The sequence below is a fragment of the Rhincodon typus genome, chromosome 29, assembly GCF_021869965.1.
Source record: "Rhincodon typus isolate 14 chromosome 29, sRhiTyp1.1, whole genome shotgun sequence".
NCBI classification, from domain to species: Eukaryota; Metazoa; Chordata; class Chondrichthyes; order Orectolobiformes; family Rhincodontidae; genus Rhincodon; species Rhincodon typus.
Genome location: NC_063360.1, coordinates 30,681,255 through 30,707,209, shown reverse-complemented (window position 1 = coordinate 30,707,209; position 25,955 = coordinate 30,681,255). Strand labels below are relative to the sequence as shown.

The 25,955-nt window shown below is 43.4% G+C and overlaps 1 protein-coding gene across 1 annotated transcript in view; it reads right to left on the bottom strand.

The window, feature by feature from the left end:
• LOC109920234 (ephrin-A2-like) overlaps positions 1 to 25,955 on the bottom strand; it is a 347,797-nt gene that overhangs the window by 41,799 nt on the left and 280,043 nt on the right. The window contains exon 2 of the mRNA XM_048614246.1: positions 3,445 to 3,737. Coding sequence (XP_048470203.1) covers positions 3,445 to 3,737 — 293 coding nt within the window. The remainder of the gene's footprint in view (positions 1 to 3,444; positions 3,738 to 25,955) is intronic.

The window sequence follows — 25,955 nt, the reverse complement described above, 5'->3', positions numbered from 1 at the left end:
GCGGCAAATGTCAGAAAAATATTCAACCATTCAGGGAACCACAGCCCAGTCTAGTCCTGTCATAACCTCCATGTCTCCTCTTGAACTCTTTCCATCACCTACTGCTACATAAAAGAACTGGGAACCTTTTTTCTTCCACTGTGCCTCTGTAAAACAGAATGAGGTCAATTCAAGCAGGTACCTCAGCTTACTCAATGCAGTCTTCTTTTAATGCGATGCTTTAATAATGTGCCAAAATATGCCTTGAAGTTTATTTCGTGAATTGTTCAGGCTGAAATCTACAATTCAAATGTCTCCATTTTATTTTCATTGCCCTAGCAGTAAGTGCTGGCCCTCGTGAATGCAAGATTACCACCATAAAATTTTGATGTGATCTTGTACTTCTGTAGTAACATTTCTGACAGGCCTGACTCATCACTTTAATTATCAGGCCTCTGTGTATGTTGTGACAATACCTAAATTTCTATCATGGTATCACTGCTCTGTATTATAGCCAAGTACTGGTGTGGTTCCCCTCTCCTCCTTTTTCTGCTGTGAATCTGTCCTCTTTAACCCCTAGCAGGGGTTCATACAGTGGGTGCTAATGAGTGTGGTCATAACTTCAGGTTTCTCTTTTAGTCTGTTGGAATAAAAGATTACTTTTCCTGGACGTTCTTTTGAGCCAGTCCAGCAGAAAACCTCTCCAGAGCATTGTGTCAGAAGAGTGAGGGAGAAAGAGACAGTGGAATTTTAAAAAAAGCGGTGGAGAAAGTGTTTCAGAAAATATTCATAACCCCAGTTAATTTGAGAGCCAGACATTGGTAAGGCCACATTTGGATTACTGCGTATTATTCTGGTTGCTCTGCGATGTTATTAAACTGGAAAGGGTGCAAAAAAAGATTTACAAGGAGGTTACCGAGTCTGGAAGGTTTGAGTTATAAAGAGAGGCTGGGTAGGCTGGACAATTTTTCCCCTGGAGCATCAAAGGCTGACAGGTGACCTGATTGATGTTTATAAAATCATCAGGGCTTAGATAATGTAAATAGCCAAAGTCTTTTCCTCATAGTGGGGGAGACCAAAACTGGAGGGTATAGGCTTAAGGTGAGAGGGGAAAGATTTAAAAGGGATCTAAGGGGCAACTTTTTCACACAGAGGGTGGTACATATATGCAACGAGCTGCCAGAGGCAGGTACAATTACAATATTTAAAAGACGTTTGGACAGGTACATGGATAGGAAAGTTTTATGGGGATATGGGCAAAATATAGGCAAATGGGACTAGTTCAGTTTAGGAAATCTGGTTGGTATGGGCGTGTTAGAACTTAATCAATAAAGTTAGGAAAAAAAAATTGTCTTTTGAGTGAAATTAAAACTGATGAGTTCTGATGAATGGAGAGTGAAATGTCTTGGCAGCTGTATCCCCCATTCTCATTATTCTATACTGCCTTCTCTGGTTTCTCCCTCATTTTACTCCTCTTTCTCTTCAAACTCCAATCCCCTCACTCAACCCCTTTCCCTCTCGGTTCCTCTCCTCCTCAATTCTTCCCTTCCCTCAAAGCCAACACCCACAATCCTGCTCCTCATTTCTCTGTGCAGTTCCACCCCCGCTTTGACCCTCCACTCCCGCAATCCCCATAGCACACTATCTCTCCCACTTCCACTTCCCTCTCCCTCCTTTACCTGATCCTCTCACACTCTTCTCACCTTTTATTCCCAGAGATCGGTGATCTCTCATCCCTCACCTGCACCCCCAGCATCCACTCTCTATCTTCATCCCTCTGTGCCACTCCCATAGTCACTCATACCTCCCCAGTTCTTCACTCTCACCCCTGGCCTCTTCTCAGTCTTCACAACAGGAAGACCCAAGTAATTGAAGAATTAGATTGACCAAAGTATTTGTCTCTCTTGATTCTTCTCTCTGCCAGCTTGGGGAAGAGAAGCTTTGTAAACACAGGATGAGACTGAAAGTGCTCTGGCACATTTGGCAAGCAAGCTAAAAATATTGAATCATCAGAGAGCTTTTGTGTAACAAATTCAAAGATTACATTGCCAACAGGTTCCTTTAGTGATGAAATTGGTTTGGACCTAGCTGAATGAGTGCTCAAAACATTCCTGGATTACTAATAAGGGGAGAAGAGATAATCAATAGTAATTATTACCAGCGTATCTAGAAAATCGAATGAATACATGGATTCACACTGTTTAATTGTTTTATTTGATCAACCTTTCAGCCTGCAGGCAAATGAGACTGTTATCTTTTTATTTATTTCGTGTTTTCAAGCTGAGTTTTGCTATAGATTTATAACAGTGTGGCTCCCTGACTCCTATAAGATAGAAGGGACAGCCCGTGCACAGAGTGGACCTGTCTACAATAATTTGTCTCCCTTTAAATAAACAAAGACTAGAAAATGCCTCACAATTGGAAAGGTAACAACCCTAAAAATGGCTCACTGGCTGCCCCCTTTTGAATCTTTAATCAGTTAGAAAGGAGAAGCAGATTTCTATTGATTAAAAAGTTGGTATACCTCCTCTTTCCCATTACAAGTGAGGAAGGAGCCGAGCTGCGAAAGCTAGTGTTTTCAAATAAACCTGTTGGACTATAACCTGGTGTCCTATGATTTTTGACCTTGTCCACCCCAGTCCAACACTCGGAACTCCACATCACAAGTGGAAGCACCTCTTTCTGATTAAGGCTCTGTACCTGCATTTTGTTTTCTATCTTTCCATTGCTCCTTATCTCTCATGCTGCAGCGTAGTTCCGCGGACGCAGCTAGTCCTCCTCAGTATCCTGTTCAAACGGCCATGGCCCAATGTATATGCCAGGATGTTTTGGGGGGCATTGAGGGAAATGCATTGAGAACCTGGAACAAACCATGCACTGATCCAACATCCACACAAGAGGATGCTCCAACAGGGATAGCAAGTGTTGCCCGACAACCTGCTTTCTTGGACATTAGCCCACCCCACCCTCCCACACATAGCACAGTAGATTGCCTGCGCGTAATCCATACTTGCATAGCAGGGAGGTTGGCTTGAGTGACATGACAGTGGATGGCTAATGCTTATGGATCCTAGAGAGGGAAGAAGTCAGTGCACTCACAGGGTGAGAAACAGAAAAGGGGTTGGAAAAAATACCATCAAAAACTTAATTCAAATTATCCACTGATTTGCTTTGAATACAACAATAGGCATGCATAATGAAGGCCATTCAGCCCATCATTCTCAATGTTTAATTAAAGTCCTTCTATCATAGCTTCTCCGGCCTCCTGAATAATTTCAGTATTTCTGTCTCCACTGCTCTACCTGGGGACTATTCAGAGCCTGACTTGCTTGTTTGCAGATGTCCCGCCTGACCTCAGTAATTTTCCTTTTTTTACCAGTTTACACTTCTGTGCTGTGGCCAAGACTTTGAAACAAGCGCTGTACGTTAACCTCCTCTTGCGGTGTACCGTTGCAGTGTACTCACATATATAATAATACTCATTTCCAGGTCGAAACTCAAAGCCCAGAGAAAATGGCGTGAAGAGCTGGAACTTCTCGGAGAACTTCAGTGGGCCGTTTGGTGTGCGCGGCCTATTGCATTCCCAGCGCTTGAAGCCATTATTCTTGTGGTCACAGCTTCTGTAGCCATCAAAATTCACCATGTAGAGAATGTAGCTCTCTGTCTTCTCTTCTGGCACGGAGTCATCGTAGTGGGGGCAGTAGATATCAAGGTAGTCATTAATGCAGACATCGACTGTATAGTCCCCTCTGTGAAACCTAAAATTCAGAAAGACAATTCAGCAACCAGAATGAACTGAATGAAAAACCGCACAACTATTAAAGTAAAACCATGAAGATATTGAGTCTTTCCGTCCTCTCAATGGACCCGAGTCTCTATCGAATGGTTCAGTGGGTTGTATTTTTGCCTCATGGTCAAATTGTCATTTTGATTTGCACTCCAAAGCCATGAGGTCAAAATGTAGCATGATTGTGCACTTCCCAGTGTAATACTAAGGGAGTGTTGCACTGTCAAAGTTGTGGTGTGCTTCAGATGCATTGCAATGATGCTCTGTCTGCCCTCTCAGATGAATGCTATTGATCCCATGGCCCTATTTTACAAAACAGCAGTGAAGCTGTCCTGGGACAATATTTATCAACCAACTGACCCCATTAAAATACATTCTCACAACATGGCCTCAAAACTGTCTGTGAGACATTGCTGTGAGCAAAATGCATGCCAAGCGATTATACTTCAAAATGTGCTGAACTGAACAAGTGATTTAGAGACCCTGGCTAATTTTCTGGGGACATGGGTACACATCTCACCAGAGCAAGACAAAGCAACTCAATAGAAAAAAAAGATTATTATCATTTATCCTGAGTGGAATTAAATACAAAAGTAGGGAGTTTATGCTTCAGTCACATAGGGCATTGGAGAGACCACATCAGTAAGACTGTGTACAGTATTGTCCTCTCTACTTAAATAAGGATGTAAATGCATTGGAGGGTAGTTTAAGGAAGGTTTACGAGGCTACAACTAGGAATGGCCAGGTTATCTTGAGGAAAGAGTAGACAGACTAGGCTTGTATCTGCTGGACTTTAGAAGAGTAAGAGGGGATTTTATTGAAAAAGGTGAGATCCTGAAGTTCTTGACAGGGTAGATATGGAGATGATTTTTTTTTGATGAGATAACATACAACTAGCAGTCCCTGTTCATAGGGGTCACCTGTTCAAAACAAAGATTAGTCTTTTCTTTTTCTCTCAGAGGGTATATGCCTTTGAATCTCTTTTTCTGAAAAGATGGTAAAAGCAGAGTCCTTGAATGTTTTAAGGCAGAGGTAGAATCCCTACAGTGTAGAAGCAGGCCATCCAGCCCATCAGGTCCACACCACCCCTCCAAAGAGCATCCCTTCCAGACACACCCCTTATTTTATCCCTGCATTTCCCCACCCTAGATACTATGGGCAGTTTAGAATAGCCAATCCACCTAACCTGCACATCTTTGGACAGTGGGAGGAAACCAGAGCACCCAGAGGAAACCCACTCTGACGCAGGGAGAATGTGCACACAGACAGTCACCCAAGGCTGGAATCAAACCCGGGTCCCTGACACTGTGAGGCAGCTGTGCTGAGCACTGGGCCACCATGCTCAGTGTAGTTAGAGTCTTCTTAAGCAAGGGATTGAAAGTTTAACAGGGGTAGGCAGCAATGTGGACTTGAGAATTCAATTAGTTCGGCCATGGTCTTATTGAATGTCAGGACAGGCTTGAGGGGCTGAATGGCCTAAACATACTCGCGCTTCATGTGTTTGTATGGACACAGATTTAACAGTGACCTTCAAAAAGGCACGAGGTAAATTCTTGAAGGAGAAAAAAGGTGTAGGTATCTGGAAAAGAAATTGAAATAAAAGGCTTGTTCTTCAAAAGAGCCACATTAGGGCTGAATGGCCTCCATCTGCATTGCACCATTCTATGACCTTGCTAACTGAGGGATTCAGAGGCCAAAGCTGGCTTGCTCCAGCAGTGAATATAGTAAAGAGGCCGATTCATCTTTACAGATGAGTAGACCCGACAAGGTAAAACCATTAATTAACATGCAGCATCTGAACCTGGTAAGTTATCCTATGAACGATCCCTTGTGCATTAAATATAACTCCCCAGGCATCTGATGCCTATTTAAGCACGTGTTCATTGAAGATTTTACAGCTTTCTTGTTGGGACAATAGGTGGTTGAAACAAAGAAAATAGGTTCAGGAGTGGGTCATTCAGCCCTTCGAGCCTGCACCACCATTCAATATGATCATGGCTCATCATGCAATTCCAGTATCCCACTCCCGCTAAAGATAGAAGCAATTGCATTTAATGAAAGAAGAGCCAGAGGGTGAGTGGGAGTAGAGTCAGGCAAGGTTACATACACATTATTACATCAGGCACAGACTCTGTGAATACATATGGTTTAGTATCCACTGAGTTTGAAGAGGTGGGTCAAGTTTATGTCTCTATGTTAGCTCCTGGCAGAGAAACTAGATCCCAGCACAATGCAAGCGTCTTGCTTCGCCAGCTTTGCTTCTGGTTGCTGCAAACGTCTCCCAATTACAAACTCAAGGCCAAGAGGTCACAAAGAGGCTATTTTTATACAAGTCAATTAGCGGGCACCAGATGTGAAGGGTAATATTGGAAGCAAACTGATTGAAGACGGAATAAATGATGTGACAAGAGTCTCCCAGTGTTGTCCAAAGACCAGGTGGAAATGGTGGGTGAGCACTGGAGTGCCAGCTGTGGGATATGGGCACGTTTTGCATCAAGCTCAATTAATTTCTTCCGATGGGACGCCCCAGTACATGTGCAGTCATTAGGGATTTCAGTACAGCGTTTTAATATATCACATTGATGCTTTCACCAAATCAAAGCATTTGCAAGCTGCTAATGTTAAAAGGCAGCTGTCTTTATCACACTGTTTGGCAAAACCTTGTCTCATTTGTTTCCAAACACATGGCCAGAGGGCATAAACTATTCACAAATGCATCATGCATTACCTGAATGACATTAACACTCCGACTCCTTTTCTCCTGCAATCGGTTTTGTTAAAAGTTTCCTTACAGCAAATACAAAAAAAAGAGTTTGCTGGTGTTCAGGTGAATTGAGGTGTTAAATGATTATTAAATATCCTATGTGCCAGGCCTGGTTCAGTTGAGAGAACCCTGCTGTCCACCTCCAGAAGGCAGTGTGTTCAGGGCACCACTCTAGAGGTTTGACCCCAAAATCCAACCTAACACTTCCGGGAGTGCTGAGGGAATACTGCCTTTGGCGGAGATGCTGCCATCCAGATGCAATGTTAAATTAAGACACCAGCTTATCATAGAGTCATAGAGGTATACAGCATGGAACCAGGCCCTTTGGCCCAACTCGTCCATGCCAACCAGATTTCCTAAGCTGAACTTGTCCCGTTTATACCTCTAAAACTTTTTTATCCATGGACCTATCCAAACTTGTAATTGTGTAGAAAACATCCACAGTAGTATTATTCTGAAGAGGAACTGGAAAGATATGCTGGGGTGCCCCGGTTAATATTTACTCCACAAACAGAAATGGAACTGTTTAGGAGCTCTCACAACATGCAAATCAGCTTCTGTTGTTTCCTACATCACAACAATGTCATCGCCGTGGTTAGTCAGATGGAGACGTGCGGTGAAAATACACAATCCTGATTGGACGTCATCCTCCAATCAAGGGACAGCTGATGACCATGCCAACAGTGACTGCAATTCATTGGCTACAAAACACTTTGGCTCATGCAAGACACCAGATAGACAAACACAATACTTCCTTTCCTTTTTTTAAACCAACACAAATGTGTTTTGTGCTTCTTGCTCGTGAGGTCAAAAGTTTTTTGAGTTACTTTATCCCCGTCAGGCATTCGGAGCTGTCGGTTCTCAATTAAATCCACAGGCTTAACCAATGCAAATCCGGGACAATAACAAATTGCTTTGTCATTGTGAGGATCAGCCGCTTCAATGTGTTTCAATTTTCCATTATCTTTGATTTCTTTTTTAAGTTCCACTCCTCTGTTTTACAAAGGGCATATGTTATTGGAACACAAGAATGTTAGGCTAAGCTAGGCCTGTATCCTCTCACCACTACCTTCTCAAGGGCAACTAGGGATGGGTAATAAATGCTGGCCAGCTAGCGACTCTATGAACGACAATAAAAAAATTTAGAAGGATTAGAGGTGGAGTAATTGGAACATATAAGATTCTGAGGGGATGTGACCAGGTGGATGTTGAAAGGACGTTGCCTCTTGTGGGTGAATCTAGAAACAGAGGTTAAAGTTTAAAAATAAGGGGACACCCATTTACGACAGATATGAGGAAACTTTTTTTTTCTGAGATTTCTGATTTTTTGGAATTCCCTTCCTCAAAAGGCAGTAGGTGGAGCATCTTTAAATATTTTTAAAGCAGAGGTATATAAATTCTTGATTACCAAGAGAATGAAGGATTATCAGGAACATGCAAAAATGTAGACTTGAGGTTAAAATCGGACCAGCCGTGACATTATTGAATGGCGGAGCAGGCTCAAAGGGCAGAGTGGCCTACTCTTCTGAGGAAGGTTCACTAGATCCGAAACGTTAACCCTGATTTCTCTCCACAGATGCTGCCAGACCTGCTGAGAATCTCCAGCAATTTCTGTTTTTGTTTCTGATTTCCAGCATCAGCAGTTCTTTCGGTTCTTGTTCGTTGTTCGTATATGCAACCTGAACAGACCATTCAACAAACTGAATCTGTGCTAACCATAACCCACACTTATTCCCTGCCATTCAGCCCACGAGATTATGGCACATCTCCCTTAAACACCGGTAGGAGTGAGATAAGACTCTTAAATAGGTAAATGTTGCCTACTTAATGGCCCCAAGGGCAATGATGTGAGAAAGTCATCCATAGACCTTCCTGCCAAAGACATAACTGGGGTAGAGATGGAAAAGTGACAGGGTTCCTACCTGCAAACCCCCACCACCTCACGCCCGCCCCCCACAACACACACACACACTGAACCCACTGCAGGATGTTAGAAGATTTTGCCCATTGTCAGATAATCTATTGACATTCACAGCATGGAAATTGTCCATTTGGGTGAGCTGCTGCAGGAGTTCCAAGAAGAAAACTAAAACGGTTAAAAAAAACCCCAGTCACACTTGGAAATGAATGTCCTGTTGTCATGGAGTTCCATTTTGAAGACTGTTTCATAACAAGTTGGAGCAGTATGTCTCGTTCGTCAGTTTCACAAGTTTTTCCAAAATGCTTTCAGGAGGGCAAGGGAGAAAAAGGATGGCAAGTTCAAAAAAATGTTAACGTGTCTGTGTCAGATCTATCATTGTAAAGCAATGCCAACATTGTGGTTGACTGGGAACAAGTGTTACATTACTGAACAAACAAAGGCGCAAACCACTGAGAGCAGTGGTTACATGGTCATTTGCAAAATGCATTACAGCAAACCACAAGGAAAACACATGGTTGAGGCATTCGCATTTAGAAGTCTGGCCATCTGCAAATGGCCATGCAAAACGATCCATTCAACAGTTCAGTGCTGCACCCTCTAAATTGTCACTGAATGTGCTTAAACTCAATTTGTAAAGTGCACTGAAATTACAACACAGATACAAGTCATTTAGCCCAAATGGTGAGTGCACTGCTGGTGCTTATGTCCTTGCTCCATTCAGGATCATCAAACCATATCAGAGTAATGCTCTATAAGTTTAATCAGTTGCGTACTTGTCTAGATTCCTTCTAAACACATCTATACCTTTTACCTCAACCACTCCCTGCAAGTTCCACATTCTAACCACTCTCCGGATAAATTTCTTCTGAAGTGGAGTTACTAGTGACTGTGTGAACAGCTATTTTTAAATTCAGAGGCTGCCCCTTTGAGCTCCATTTGATTTCCCCAACATTGGGGTCAATTGGTGACCGCCACCCAGCTCCCCCCTTGTCCCCAACCCAGCAGGCAAGTTTCCCTGGTTTTGCAGTTGGGAAACTAGGCATCGTTCTCACTCACTCAGAAGGCAAATAATCAGGGAGGTGGCTATCTGACACACTTAAATGGCCATTAATTATCCACTTGAGGGTCTTAGTAGATGTGTTAAGAAGGGTCAACCATGAGTCTTCCAACCCGGAAATCAGTTAGTGAAATGATGAAAACAGGGCATGTTTCCCTCCAGGATCAACTCACCCTCAGGTCTGTTCTGCCATTTAGTGAGATCATTTCTGATCTGCATCTCAACTGTATTCACCCGACGTGCCTCCTCAGATTACTGTTGAGACATTTTGGGCATTGACTGAAATTGGCTTTTATCAGCTGACTCCCATGTAGTCTTGGATCACCATGCCAGGAAAATAAAGGACAAATAAATAAAATAAAGGAGTGGGGACTGGGAACTAAAAGAGGCCCAGATGGATAAGCCTTTTAGGTTTTCATTTTAGGCAACCCCTTTTGGATCTGAGCCGTGCTCTGGACTCCATCTTCAGGCCTCCCTTTTCATAGACTATGCCGCTAGCCAGATTGTGACCATAGGAGTTTTTCAAAAAAGGCCCAAACCCCCACCTCACACATACACACACCTCCACACCATTGATATCGAACTGCCACGCATCGATGATATGGGTTCCCAGTTGTGGCATCCTGCCACAGAACTCTTGCTCTCTTTTAGACAGTCCCTTGAAATCAGGATGACTGTTCTCCATTCTGAGGTTGTGGTTCCTGAGGTGACTAAACATGTTGGTGCTGGATCCACACACCCTGCCGGGGCAGGTGGCGTTTGAAGAGATAGGTGGGTGGGTTGGTCCTTCCTCCATTTCCATCTGACTTACATCTGGGCCTGTCAGAGATGCTCGAGATGATTGGCACCTTCTTAGTTGCATCTTCTCCATCTTGTGCGGTCTTCAGCTGGAGATTCTCGCCAGTCAGTGGGGACATTAACTTCCTGGGGGAGGCTTTGAAGACCTCCTTGAAGTGTTTCCTGTGCCCTTCTGGTAACCACGTGCCACAATGAAGCTTGTAGTAGCCGAAGCTTGGTGCACACACACACCTTACTCACCCCTCCCTCTTTAAAATCATGGTCACACAAGGCTGTTAAATAGGAGAATACATCAACATATAGTCAGGACTGGTTAGGAGCCTCTGTTTCTGTTGATTATACATTGAGAGACTCCCACACCTCTTGTGTTCATCCCTACAATGCCTCTCTCAACTGGGTCATAGAAGGATCAGACAGAGACGACAAGCTCTTGAGGTGAAACCTTTCTCAGTGCTTAGAGCATGTGGGCTTCAGTGCAGGAGAAAAGATATTCTCCTATCTTGCCTGCCAGAACTACTGACTGATCTCCCAGTCATGGAGTCACATTGGCACAGATGCTAGCTTTCTACACAATTCAGTCAGCCTCATTCCCCCAATCTATCCTCGTAGCCAGCAAGTTTATTTCCTTCAAATGCTCAATTTTATTTTGAAATCATTGATCGTTTTTACTTCTGGCAGTCTCATGGACATTGAGTTCCAGGTAAATACCACTGGTTGTGTAAAATCTTTCTACATTTGCACCTGGATCTCTTGCTAAAAATCTTAAATCAGAGCCCCCCCGCCAAGACAAAAGTGGATGTTGGTTGCCCAAGTAGGTCATTAGGGAAATTCTTTCTAAGCTGTGTGGCTGCCTGCTGTGCCACTCCAAAGTACCATGCACAGTGATCGGCATTGGAAAGCCAATTACAGCTTTGGCTTCCATAAGTCTCTGCCATGCGCAGTCCTCGGAGGCCCATGCAGCTGCATAGAAAGTGAGAATGAGCCCTGGTCACAAGCTGAATTTCATCAGTCGCGAGCTTTGAGAGAGCAATGGCCATCATAACCAAGTGGTAATAGCTGTCCAGCTGTGCATCAGCTCTCACTGTTCTCACTGAGGGGGTTGCAATGATGTTCAAGCCTTGGAACTGGGTCACAAAGGGAAAAATAGATTTCCTTCAACCTCATCCGCCAACAGCCACAGCATTGTTTCGGCTACTTCACACAAATCTGAACACAGATTCTATCAAATCGCACTTCAATTTCCTTTGCTTCAAGGGGAACAGCCCCCGACACTTTAACTTGACCTTGAACAGTAGCAAAAAATCTCCCGTCACCAGAATCATTGTGGTACATCTTCTCTCCATTCTGTCAAGATCCACACATCCTTCCCAAAGTGAGGTGACCAGAACTGGATGTAAGACTCTAGTTCTGGACTATCCACTGCTTCATTGAAGTCCAACAATTTCTTTCTACTTTTGTACTCAATATCCTCCATTTATGAAGAAATTCCAAGACAAACCTTAGATGGGGCCTGGATGGAGTGGGGGAACTTCCAAATATTGTAGTTCTTCCCCATTTTGTTTGAACAATCCCGATTGCTAGTTATACAAGTGTCACAGACAGGACAAATGGCTGTACGATATAGAGTCTCTACACATCCAATCTGTTAATGAAACATCTATTCACTTTCCAATTGGCAGACAAAGGCTGTGGGTTGGGTGACCTTTTACTTTCATTCATAAGATGAGGACATCACTGGCTGGGTCGGCATTTATTGCCCATCCCTAATTGCTCAGAGGGCAGTTAAGAGTCAACCATATTATAGTGGGTTTAGAGTCACATGGAGGCCAGACCAGGTAAGGATGGCAGTTCCCTCCCTAAAGGGGCATTAGTGAACCAGATGGGTTTTCCAAGACCCCCCCAACAATTATCGCAGTCATCATTGCACTCTTAAATCCAGATTTTTACTGAATTCAAATAGCATCATCACTATTGTGGGATTTGAAACGAGGTACCTGAAACATTACCTGAGGCTCTGGATTAAAAGTCTAATGATAATACCATTAGGCCATCACCTCCACTGTGGCAAGAAAGGGTGGAGGCCAGAGGTTATGATACCACACCACTCAAACAAAGATGGCAGCCCTACCTACCAAGAGCTGGGGAGGTGATGAATGCAGAAGAGATTTTAAAAAAGGATTCTGTCTACAAAGAGTCTCCTGTAATTTATTCATCCACGCATATATTAACATCAAGGAAGATTGGCAACTGCAGAAACATAATTGGATTACAGGATCAACGAGGCACCCCAAACAGCTGTCAAATTCTCCAACAAGAAGAAAAGATCGCAAGCTAAAGCAGTTAATTCCCTCTGTGTGACTATACATCCTGCTCTTTGGCATTGGTGATGCAAAGCATTTCTGCAAACACAGGTCTACTTAGTCGGCCAAAGTACAGTCTGTTACAGAGTGCATTCTGATCATGTAATAAGTTTTTTTAAAAACATGTATTATTTTGCTTTGTTAACACCAGGTTGGCAGACCCACTCACCCTTCTCCATATTTTCAGAATCTCTACAGTACAGTTACAGGCCATTTGGCCCATTGAGTCTGCACTAACCCTCTGAAGAGTATCCCACCCAGACCCACCCCATCCCAGTGACCCTGCACTTACCACACCTAATCAATCCAGCCTGTCTATCTTTGGACACTACAGGGTAATTTTAGCATGGCTAAGCTACCTAACCTGCACGTGTTTGGATTGTAGGAGGAAACCAGAACACCTGGAAGAAACCCACACAGACATGGGGAGAACATGCAAACTCCACACAAACAGTCACCCGAGGCTGGAATCAAACCCAAATCCCTGGTGATCTGAGACAACAGTGCTAACCACTGAGCCATTGTCCTAGCCCAAGTTGGAGGTGGGCAGAAGTGCAACACATGGTAACTTTCATTTTCAGGGAGTGGATCAGCCACTCATTGACTTTAACATAAAAGAAAAATAGTTGGACAATGTGAATAGCGAGGAATCCACTGTTTTCCACCTATGAACATTTGGTTTGTGTGGTCTTCCCACTGGTATGTCTCATACAGCCAGATGGTGGCCTATGTCACAATCTACACTGTAACTTTAAACAGGCCCTTGGCTCACAGGGCTTTTTTATTCATGCATGGGCTGGAGACATTGCCGGCTGGACCAGCATTTATTGCCCATTCCTAGTTGCCCTGGAGGAGGTGGTGCTGAGCTGCCTTGTTGAACCACTGCAGTCCTTGTAGTATAGAGACACCCTGCTTTTAGACAGGGAGTTACAGAATTATGATCCAGCAGCTACGAAGAAACAGCATTATATTTTCAAGTCAGGGCAATGTGTGGCTCGGAGGGGAACTTTCAAGTTGTGGTGTTCCCATGCAAGGTGGGTGTTCAGATGAGAAATAGATCAATGTTTTATTCCCCGACATTGAAAAATAAAGATCAGCCAATTTTCATGCTATTTGCTTCATTTCATTGACTTACAAGAAAATAAAATGTACATAGGGGAATGGATAGGACAGTCTATCCCTTGGTTTCCATTAAAGCTAGGAGTTGGCTGCGTATGAGCAATCTTGACTGACCTTTGTCCTTGAACATTAAATTGACTTGGTTAATAGCCCACTTTGCTCCATGCCATGGTTGTAGGATCAAAGCTTTGCTCTTAGAATTTAAGTACCTCATCTAGACCAGCATTTCAGTGCAGATGCAAGTTATATTGTCAGAAGTTCAATTCCCTGAATGGGATATTAAACTAAGAAATTTTTAATGTTCTGACAAAAGGTTATCAACCTGAAATAGTTGCCTTCTCCATAGATGCAGCCAGTCCTGCTGAGTATTCCCAGCACTTTCTGTTTTGATTCCAGTTTTCCAACACTGCAGTCTTTTGCTCGTGTGTTTTTTTTAACATCTGCCAATTCGGGTGAACTTTAAAGATCTCAGGGCACTGTTTGGAAATGTTTTCCTGGCGTCTTCAATAACATGCCTCCCTCACCAACAACACCAAAACGAATTTTAATGATAATTATCTTCTTTGTGGGACTTTGCAGTGCACAGATTGGCTGCTGTGCTCACTACATAACAAATGCTAACTACAATCCAGCAGCAAGTAATTGGACATGAGCCTGCTGGGACATCCTGAGGACATGCCATGCATGCAAGTTCTTTCTACTCCCCCCTCTCTACCAATGCCCCTCTCCCTTCCTCAAGGCAGCAGACTCTTTGATGCCTTTGTAAAGACAGTTCAAATTCAGAATTCCCCCAGTGGGAAATCCCAGACGCAAAGCTCATTCTGCAGCGCAGCATTACACATGAGGGGAGACCATGAAGGCCAGTACACTTTAAACACTGTGTCCTTTCAATGCATTGACCTCTATTCATTATTTTAAATGCAGCACAGTTATCCTCTTGAAGCCCTCGATTATGATCAAAAGCTTTGTCAAACGAACGTTGTGGATTGCAGTAACTACAGCAAGCAATACCTCATTAGCTATGCACTCTGCCAATAAAGTTTGCATATTCAGTTTGGGAGCACTCTTTCTTTTATGTGGGAAGTAAATGACAAATAAATGAAAATAAATCATCAAATTGCAATCTTACAGTAAAACACCTGAAAACAGAAATACCTCCTTTCACAGGTTTATTTAAAAAGAGATTCTCTTAGGAAGCTGAATTATTCAATCAGGCCATTCAATTCTAGTTGCTGACATTTTAATTAGGCATGGGAAGAGTTAAGTCATCCAAGATCGGTAATGGACGCTTAGTTATGGTGGAGAGGGAAATTGCAAAATGTGTTTCTGATTGAGATAGGACTTCTGCTGTGAACCCATCAATGGTTCCACAAGAATCACTGAACGACAGCATGGCTCTCAACCAACACCTAGTATCAGAGTACAGTTAGAAGATGATTTAGGCTTATGGTCCTGGGAAGTCCTACTTAACCATACCGTGCATGTACTGAGATAACAAGGTGTACAGCTGGATGAACACAGTAGGCCAAGCAGCATCAGAGGAGCAGGAAAGCTGACATTTCGGGCCTAGACCCTTCTTCAGAAATGGGGGAGGGGAAGGGGATTCTGAAATAAATAGGGAGAGAGAGGGAGGCGGATAGAAGATGGATAAAGGACAAGATAGGTGGAGAGGAGACAGACAGGTCAAAGAGGCGGGGATGGAGCCAGTAAAGGTGAGTGTAGGTGTGGAGTTAGGGAGGGGATAGGTCAGTCCAGGGAGGACGGACAGGTCAAGGAGCGGGATGAGGCTGGTAGGTAGGACATAGGGGTGGGGCTTGAGGTGGGAAGAGTGGATAGGTGGGAGGAAGGACAGGTTAGGAAGGCGGGGACGAGCTGGGCTGGTTTTGGGATGCGGTTGGGGGAGGGGAGATTTTGAAGCTTGTGAAGTCCACATTGATACCACTGGGCTGCAGGTTTCCCAAGCAAAATATCCCACTATCCATGCATGTACTGATGGTGCTTTGGGGACAATGACAGTTGGGTAGTAAATGCTGGTCTTGCTGATGATAAAAGGTAAAATCAACCATACTCCTGCTCTCTCATTGGGAATGAGACAGACATATTTGGTGGTGGTGGCTCCCATGCCTCATCTGAGGGGAGAAGTTGAGAAAGAGAGTCTCTCATTGAAACTTCAACTGATGTGGGAATTGAAAACACACTGGTGGCATTTCTATATATATAATACAAACCAATCACCCAGCTAACTGAGCTAACCAACACCCAATTTGCCAGGGATACCCACATCCTGAAGTGGAATTAGCAGAATATGGAGCCCAATGCACTTGGGAGTAGACATCGTATCTCTGGTAACTCATCAAAAGCAGCATCGTTTTTACAATTAATTCCACTGGATTGTTTTGCTGTAGAAACAAAAGCAGGTGAGGTAGGCACAGTAGGTGCTCCAGAGCGTCTTTTGCCTACCAAAGTTGCCCACAGACAAAAAAGTTTGAGAGCCATTGATCTAAACAGCAATGTGCATGGGCCTTATATTTGAGTGAGGGTTAACTTTGTGGAATTATGGTAGTTCGACAAGAGAATATACAACCCTGACTGACCTTTCGAAATGACTTATTTTTCTTTTTTGAGAAGTGTATTCTTTCTGTCTGAGACAAGCACTTTGAGAAAATACATGTCTTGTTTCTGACCCTTAACCAGCCAATTCCTACCCTGCAATGAGAAAAAAAAGAGAAACATTTCCAGGAATTTCAATGGAAGCCAAACACGAATAAGGCACGCCTCAAGTTCCTGTTAGCCTTTTGGGTCAGCTCTTCTACTTACATGCAACTGTCTTTCTATTCAAAAGTAACTTTTAACCCAGAGAAGTCCTTGGTGAAGATACAGACGTCTGCACAATGAATGATGCCGGGGTTTGTTACCCCAAGGGGGCGAGTAGGCCTCTGCTGAACCACAGCTCATTTTCGCAGGGCTGTCTGCTCATGAACCTTGACTAGGAAAACACTGAAAGACGTCTTTTTCCACAGAATAAAGTCTACAGTCCAGCTGGCGAACGCCATCCCACTCACTTTCAAACAATATGTCATTGGCAGATATTTGCTTGGTAATAAATCAATTCCAGCTGGCTAATGATCGAGCAATTATTTACAAAGCAGTTTTTCCTCATGGGCTTTACTTGCACGTACCTGTAATTGTCTGTCTGTCTGTTTATACAGACCTAGAATTTCCGCAGCACCCTTGCCGGAAATCAGACAAACCAGCATAAAAGATCAAGAAATTTGAAGTGCAAGTTATGTCGCATGTAAACTGAGTTTCCACAATCATCTCGAAAATAATCTTGCTTCAAGCTAGTCTTGCTTATAAGATGGTCTGTGCCCCTAGATGCAAATAATGAACAAGGCAAGTTTCTGCCATTTGCGAACCTGTGAAGGGTTCTTGAAGTTAAACTGCTTTCGTTAGAGGCAAAATCACATTTTCAAAACTGTTTAAAATGTGAAAAGTACTTAGCCTACTTGTAAACTAACTATTGTACACAAATGAAAACAGTAAATGATCAAATATAGCTTTGGTAGAGTCATTTTCAGTGGTTGAAAACTTACCGAGGCTGACTAAATTTATTTTTGTGATGAATCCATTTTTAGTTTTAATAAGACTGCACAAGGTTACTACTCTTAAAAAGTCAACAATTATTTTTCAAGTTGGAAAGGTCTAAGACACAGTTTTAAACATAAGAGATCTCCCTTTTAAGGCAGAGATGTGCAGATTTTCTTTCTCTCAAGGTTTGTAAATCTGTAGAATTCTCTACTCCTAAAGACAGACCCATAAAGCCAAGGTTCCCATTATGTGTTCAGATAGGATGACAATATCCCATCACAAAACGGTCATTATCACCTTGCTGTTTGTCAGGTGTTTGCTGGGTACCAAATGGCTTGCCGTACTTCCAATATTACTTCAGTAATGAAACTGCAAATGTACTTCATTGACTGTCAAGTGCTTTGTGGCCCTCTGTGGTTATGAAAGGTGCTATCCAAGTGTAAGGCTTTTCTTTTTCACCTTGTTGTAAAGAGAGACATGTTGCTGAAGCTTCGCATCTTACACTCATCAGGACAAGTGCAAAAATGGCAGATGGCAAAATAATCACAGCAATTTATGTGAAACAAAATCTGGCTGGAGATCTGAAACCAAAACAGAAATTGCTGGAGAAACTCAGCAGGTCCGGCAGCATCAGAGCAGTGGAGAGTGAAACAGGGTTAGTGTTTTGAGTCTGGTGACTCTCAATCAGAATTGCTAGCAGCCAGGAGGTGCTAACAACTGTTTACAATTCTGGTGAAGTCACTGCACTCCAAGCGTTAACTCTGCTTTCTTTCCACAGATGCTACCAGAGCTGCTGAGGTTCTCCAGCAATTTCTGTCTTTGTTGCAGCAATTTATATGACGGGACGAAAGGGTGCTAGTTGTTTTATTTTGGTGGACTAAGGTGTTGCCATGGAGAAAGCAACAGGGACCAGTCGTTTTTTCTTGCTTTTTTGTCCTGAGGGTGTCCAATGTTGGTTGTAAGTTCCTGAAATGGAACAGTTCTACATTTGCATCTCTCAGATACCCCTCATTTCAATAACTAAAAGACTTACCCTGGGAAAGGGCATTAAAAAGAAATATACTTTTAAAATTTCTTTGAACAATTTTTTTACTTAGAAAAATATTGGTGGTGATGAAGAAAACCTATCTGACTGACAGTCAAGAATCCATCTAATTGGATAATGATGGTATCTGATTGCTTTCATAAAAACTGAAACATAGAAAATAGGAACAGGAGGAGGCCGTTCAGCCCTTCGAGCCTGCTCTGCTTGTGGCTGATCATCCAATTCAGTACTATGTCCCCACTTTCTCACCTTACCCTTGCGCTAAGTGCAGGCAGGTGGGACTAGTTTAGTTTGGGAACGTGGTCAGCATGGACTGGTGGGACTGAGGGTCTATTTCCATGCTGTATAACTCTATGACTGTAACTGAATCAAACTCCTTCTTGAAAACATTCAAAGTCTTGGCTTCAACTGCTTTCTGCGGCAGAAAGTTCCACAGGATCACCACCCTCTGGGTGAAGAAACTTCTCCTCATCTCTGTCCCTGTGTCCTTAGACTGCGACCCTGGTTCTGGACTCCTCCCTGGTTATCGGAAACATCCTTCCTACATTTACTCCATCTATTCCTGCCATGAGTTTATAGATTTCTATGAAAACCCCCTCTCATCCTTCTAAATTCCAGTGAATATAGCCCTAATAATCCAGCCTCTCTTCCCGTTGGATTTGGGAAGGCAGGGCTCCGACAATGTTGGATGCATGAGGCGACCAATGGCAAGAATGTGGGGCCGGGGCACGGAGTGATTGGAGGCAGAAGGTCATGTGACAATCACAACCTTGAGGAGTATGTCCAGTCACGGTTAGCAACTGTACAACTGATCCCACATTCATCAGGCTGAAAGACTGAGGGTTGCCCTGATAAAGTGATGTGCTCAGCATTGAACAGCACAGCTCATTAGCAGTGATGCTGAAGTGAACTGACACTGAGATGGAATTGTCGGTCCTGTCACACCAGGCCACTGCCTCCATCTGCCCCCTATTCATACCCATCATTTCATTTTAATTAGCAGCCCACTCACTCTGCGCAAAGCGAGGGCTGCTCAATCACTTGGGGCCACCTGCAGTCCTTATGGCCTGCACGGTACAAAAACACATTAACAGTGGAAAAAGGAAGCTGGATTTGACCCAAAATGCAGCTGAAAACTGACCTTCCTCTGGTTCTGTTAATGCAACTCAAGCAATCAATGGACCCAACTGATGCTTCAATCTCTACCCAGCGCCCACCACCACCCCCCACCCAGCCCCGGGTTGTGTACTTCCCAGCTTAGCTCAGACTAATTCTTCCTCGCTATCACGGCCATTCCATTCTCCCCTTCCCCTCCTACAGGGTCTGCCGTGCACCGTCTATATTTTTTATGGGAGATCAGAATGTATTCTCCCGATGTCTGCACAGGTCCCTGTGGAAACATCAGGAATGAGATCCATGTCTGATTTCCATACCTGCCCCATCCCCCAATCTCTTACATTAGCCTTTCCCTAGGCATAGCACCGTGGAGCTAATTGCCTGCCTCTACCAGACTGAAAGCAGCTATTTTAACAAACCAGAGAGTGAGTTTGGTACTTTTATGAACCATAGCGCATCACATTACATTCAAATCTCTTGGGTTATAAAGTTTCAGTCACAGCTAATGCATCCATCAGCTCTGCCACTTTTATTCCTTTTTAATATTATTCTCTTGCTAAATATGTTGATTTTTTGTTGTGGGTGTAGTTCTACAGCAATTGTTAACTTTGAACCAACTGACCAATGGCTGTTATTAAGAAACAAACACTTGGATAATGAATGTCAGTAGGCTATTTGACTATACAGAGCATCACAATCCAACTTGTCCTTCAACCCAGAACCCTCTGAAACAGAGTTGAGGGAGTTACTAAGTGAGTCACAGCATGTGGCTTGCTGCCACATTGCTCCAGTCAAGCAGCTTGTGGCATTTGCAGGTGCTATCTAAATACAAGTTGTTGGTGTTATATAATGTCCAGCAGGAATGATAGTTTTGATGGGCTTTGTTAACTCTTAAAGCAGTATAGTTCCGCCCAGCACTCAAGTATTGGCAGTGGCGCAGAAGTAGCATTGTTGCCTTGGAGTTAGAAGGTTGTAGAATCAAACCTCACTCTTAAAGACTTTAGTAAACTCATCTAGAATTATGCTTTGGTCTGGTGATACACTGCTGAATGTAGAATCTTTCAGATAAGAGTGAGGCTCCATCTGCTTCCAACTAAACACAAACAATACAAACAATACCACTAGCACAGTTTAAAAAAAACACAGGATATTTCTCCTAATTATCACTAAAACAAACATCTCCTGAGCAATTGCTCATTTATCTCATTGCAGCTCCTTTAGCTTTCTCCTACATTAATTGATCATGGATTTTCTGACATTACAACAGTGAGCCCATGTCAGATGTCATTCAGTGACTATATAAAACTGCATATTCCATCTCCCTTGAGACCCCTTCTAGTACATAAGTGAAGTCACTACAATCCCAGCGGATCGTAGGCTGCTCATTAGAAAGTGAGACAGAGACTCGCTCGGGTGAGTTTAACCTGAGTGTCTTCACGTCTCAGGCAAGAGATGAGGTTGAAAAACTGGGACCTTCATGATGACCTCAGCTAGTTTGGGAACCTGTCAAACTACATTACAAACCAGCTGTCCAGCTGACTGACACCCCCACCAAACCCACACCCCTCCCCACACACTTCTAACAGTCATTACTGGGATCAAAGGTATGCTAGTGAGACTTTTCCTGCTTCCTTCTTGGATCCAGTTGAACATAGAACATAGAACATAGAATCCCTACAGCGTGGAAACAGGCCCTTCGGCCCAACAGGTCCACACCGACCCAACAGGTCCACCCCGACCCTCAGAACATCCCACCCAGAGCCATCCCCTTATAACCCACCTAAGCTACACATCCCTGAACACTATGGGCAATTTAGATGGCCAATCTGCCTAATCTGCACATCTTTGGACTGTGGGAGGAAACCGGAGCACAAAATACAATATAACCAGGAGTTATGTCCTTGTCTTCCTGGTCTTTATGCAGTGCAGAATGTTTAATGTGGATGCACACTCGCTCTCTCCATCTGTCCATGTTTGCATGCACAAAACCTGATTCCTGTTGCCATAATGTGGTCACAATTTTCTTTCAATTTGTTTTCAGGAGAATATTCAACACAATTTTAGAATGAAAGCAATCTATGAAAACCTTTCACGTGTTTCCATCCTCCTGTCACAGGAGATGCGTCAGCTTTGCGTGCCCTAGCCCCTCTGCTTATATTACAGAGAAAGTGCAACAACCCCACTTCTGTCCTTCTCAAACTGCCACGGTCATATAAATTATATTTAAGTAAAGGGCAAAATGTTATGAATTTTAAATGAGGACTGAATAGCATCTTTGTGGCCTGATTTAGCCACTATCTGTCTTTTAAATCCACTGCAGCCAAGGATTCCATTGAGTGTTGACTGTCCCTATGGAACATAAGAGAGGTCAATCTAATGTACTTTAGGGAAGGAAACTGCCATCCTTACCTGGTCTGGCCTGTACGTGACTCCCGACCCACAGCAATGTGGTTGACTCTGAACTGCCCTCTGGGTAATTAGGGTTGGGCAATAAATGCTACCTAGCCAGCAACATCGTCATCCCGTTAATGAATAAAGAAAAAGAAAATCAGCTGACAAAAGGTATTTAAACTGGTATCGAGCTGGCGAGTTGTGGGAACACTGCAACTGCGCTGTGGCACATTTTATCCTCTGATAACTCACACACTCTCTCAATCAGTGTGCCCCAGAGTTGTTTGCATTGCGCCCCCACCTCAAGGTTTAGAAACTGTCACAATCCTTCAGTGACAATTGTGAGGGGTGAGGGAAGGAGAGTGGAGTCCTGTGAGCCCAGACCGTGATGGATTTTGGGAGCATAGCACTCTGTGGCAGCCACTGCTGTCTCGGAGATCATGGCTCTCACTTTAGGAAGCCCCCTCTTTATAATCAAGAATTGCTCATTCTAAATTCTCTTGGATACTTCAGCTCAGTACAGCATTCAGCACAGTACTCGACCGACCTGCACTGCCCGGGGTCGAGAAAATAATTATATCTCCACCAAAAACTAAAGCTGCAGGTTACACTTCATTCAAAGGCATAAAACTCTACTCATCAGATGATAAGTTACTTGGTTAAACTATGAAACATCATGAAGAGATTGCTGCTTTTATAGCCTTATTTTCTCTGTGGCACAGGCAAATCAGGTGTGAACCACTGATCTGTAATACACTATGTTTTGTAAATGAGAAAGGCTCGTACTTATATAGTGCCTTTCACCTCAGGACAGCCTAGTACACTTTGCACCCAATGAAGCACCTTTGATACACAGTCACTGCCAAAATGTAGGAAATGCAGCAGCCAGATTGTGCTCAGCAAGCTCCCACAAACAGCAATGTAATAATGGCCAGATAAACACATTTTAGTGATGTTGATTGGGGTTTCAATATTGGCCAGGGCACTGCGGGTCTTTTCCACCCACCTAAGGAGGTAAGGCAGGACCTAGATATAACCTTTCAACCAAACAATGGCACCTGCAACAGCGCAGCACTCCTTCAGTTCCTGCATTAGAACAACAATAGTATTTCAAACACAACAAGGGTCACCAGACCCGAAACATTAACTCTGTTTTTCCCTTCACAGATGCTGTCAGACCTGCTGAGCTTTTCCAGCAACTTTGTTTTTGTTCCTGATTTACAGCATTCGCAGTTCTTTCCATTTTTTTAAACTGTATTTCGAAAGCACTTTGGGACATCCTGAAATCATATAAGGTGCTACATAAATGGAAGTTTTCGTTTCAATTGTGTTCACTTTGCAGGAGTGGCACACTATTTTCTGAAGCAGAATGAGGCATGGTCTACTGAGCCACAATTATCACTCATGTCATGACTGGAAAACAATTAAAGTCAAAATCCATGTAAAATCTTTTATCACTTTAGTGAAACATCCCAAAGTAGTGACTTTGTTTTGCAGGAAAAAACGTTTCTTAGCTGTCAGTGAAGCTGACAAAATGAGATGAGTGACCACCATCGAAATAGATGTGAGAAGGTTAGAATGGACTGGAAAGAGACATCAAATTCAGAGATTTCTGTTCTTTCCACCCAGTATCAGGTTTGGGATGCCATCCAATCAGTGGGTTTGACATGCCAGAAGGATTCAATGGGGTAAATAAAAAGAAACTGCCCTGATGTGGGTATTAAGAAAAGACAGCACATTAAAATCTGAGCCAGGTTCTTTTACGTTTTCACTAAAAAAGCTGCAAGAATTCACTCCCCCTAAAAAGCTGCTGGTACGGTTGGAGCTCTCAAGATTCAGATCAATAGGTTTTTAGTTATGGAAAGGTATCGATTCAAGGACTTTGGAGTTATGGCTGTTAAACGGAACTGAAGTATTGATCAGCCGTGTTAGAAAGAGCAGGCCCAAGGGGTATGAATGATGAACTCCTGTTGCTCTGCTCCCATTTGAGATCTTGCTGGATACAGTTCCATGTGCACTGGCATCATCACCCTCCCACCCCTACCACATCCTAGTGTTTGTTACATGATAGTTTACTGTGGATGCAGGGACAAATCGGGCTAGTGGGGAATGGCCATCATATCCAAGCCCAATCGCACATCCTCGACAACTCAAGGAAACATCCCCCGAGAAATGTCGCTGAACCTGGCTAGTATCCATCTCGCTGGCTGACACAGCTTTTTGTCTTCGCTAATGGCTGTGTTTGGTACAATTCGATACTTCACACAACCCTGAAAACGTCACACTTTTGTCCAAGCCATGTAGTATAGCACTTGTGGGCACTCAGTAAGCTCAACATCTTGTACAAGAGGACAGAAGCAACTGCTTCTGTGGTTACTGTGCTATGCACTGTTTCAGCTATGATGTGAAGGTGCTTGTGTTGGACAAAGTCAGAAGTCACATGACATCAGATTATAGCCCAACATGTTTATCTGAAATCACAAGCTTTCGGAGTGCTGCTCCTTTGACACTTCACCTGATGAAGGAGCAGTGCTCTGAAAGCTCGTGATTTCAAATAAACCTGTTGGATTATAACCTGGTGTCGTGTGACTTCTGACTCTGTTTCAGCTTTGTCTATGGATTGTGATTCTCCCAACAACTCAAGACTCCAGGATTGTCCCTTCATGAATTACAAATACTCTGGATTCTCTTAGGTGTTAGGTGACCATATTGCACACTGAGACGCTGCATTATCTGGCACAACTGCTATTGCTCGTGTCCTTTCTACCTCCAACTTGTCCTCAGAAAAGTGCTTCCAAAACTTATTCCCACTGCGGCTCCACTTCAAGGCTCGAAAACTGTTGCAGCTCCTCAGTGAAAACTGAGAGAGCAGAAGCCCGTTAGAGAGGGAGCAATGCGGTCCTAACTCAGTCAGTGTTTGAGATATTAAAGATAACTGTTTGTGATAAATTCCCAAATCAAGCGTACGCCTCCCAAGAAATCCAATAGGATGACATTTTAGTACAGTTAGTGATTCATCTTCCTGCTGAAAAAACAGCACTGAGGGAAAACACAGCCACAAAAACGGTAACTCTCCAGACCCCATGTGGCCACTGCACTCTTGCCCCTAAATCAAACATTGGGATTTGAGTTCCACTCCAGGAAAAGGATGTCATTTAGGCTGGCACATCACGGTTTAGCATCTCATTCAGAGGATCTCTTGTCGGTAGTGATGTGCCAGCCTAAGTGATATCTTTTTCCTGGAGGTTTTGTCTGTTTGAGATAGATGTTAAAGAATTATAGCACTATTTCAAAAGCAAGGAAATAGGTGTCCTGGATTATGTCCCTTCTTCCATCAAATGTCAATGAGAAATCAAAGAAAGAAAATGAGGCCACATGGTAGAGTAGTGGCTATGTTAGTGGATCAGGACTCCAAAAGCTAGGACTAATGATCTGGTGATGTGCGTTCAAATCCTGGAGCACCTTGGAAATTTGCATTCAGTTCATCAAATAAACCTGGAGTTAAAAAACTAGCATCAATAATGGTGATCATGAAGCTGCTGGATTGTTATAAAACCCCATTTGGCATTACTAATACCCTTTAGGGAAGGAAATCTGCAGTACTTATGGGGTGGAGTCCACACCCACAGCAACATGATTGACTTTTAACTGTCCTCTGAGCAGATCACTCTACTATACTCAGGAAGGAGGTTCCCCAGCACCTTCTCAAGGGAAATTATAGCTGGGCAACAAACGCTGACAATCCCAGCAACTACCCATATCCTGCATGTGAGTAAAACAGAAATTGGTCATTCAATCTTACTTTATCCGAAACACTTACCTTTGCTTGCCTGCCAACTCCACATCAGAGAGCCCTGGGCCAATGATACCCCCTCAGACAATACTGCCAAAACTATGGTTGCAAATTTGCTGTTGCATATCCTGTTTGATACTTCAAAGAAATTCTCAATTGCCTGTAAAGTGTTCTGTGAACTGTCAAGGATATGGCAGGCACAATATGAATACAAGTTTCCCCCTTTTTCTTTTTGAA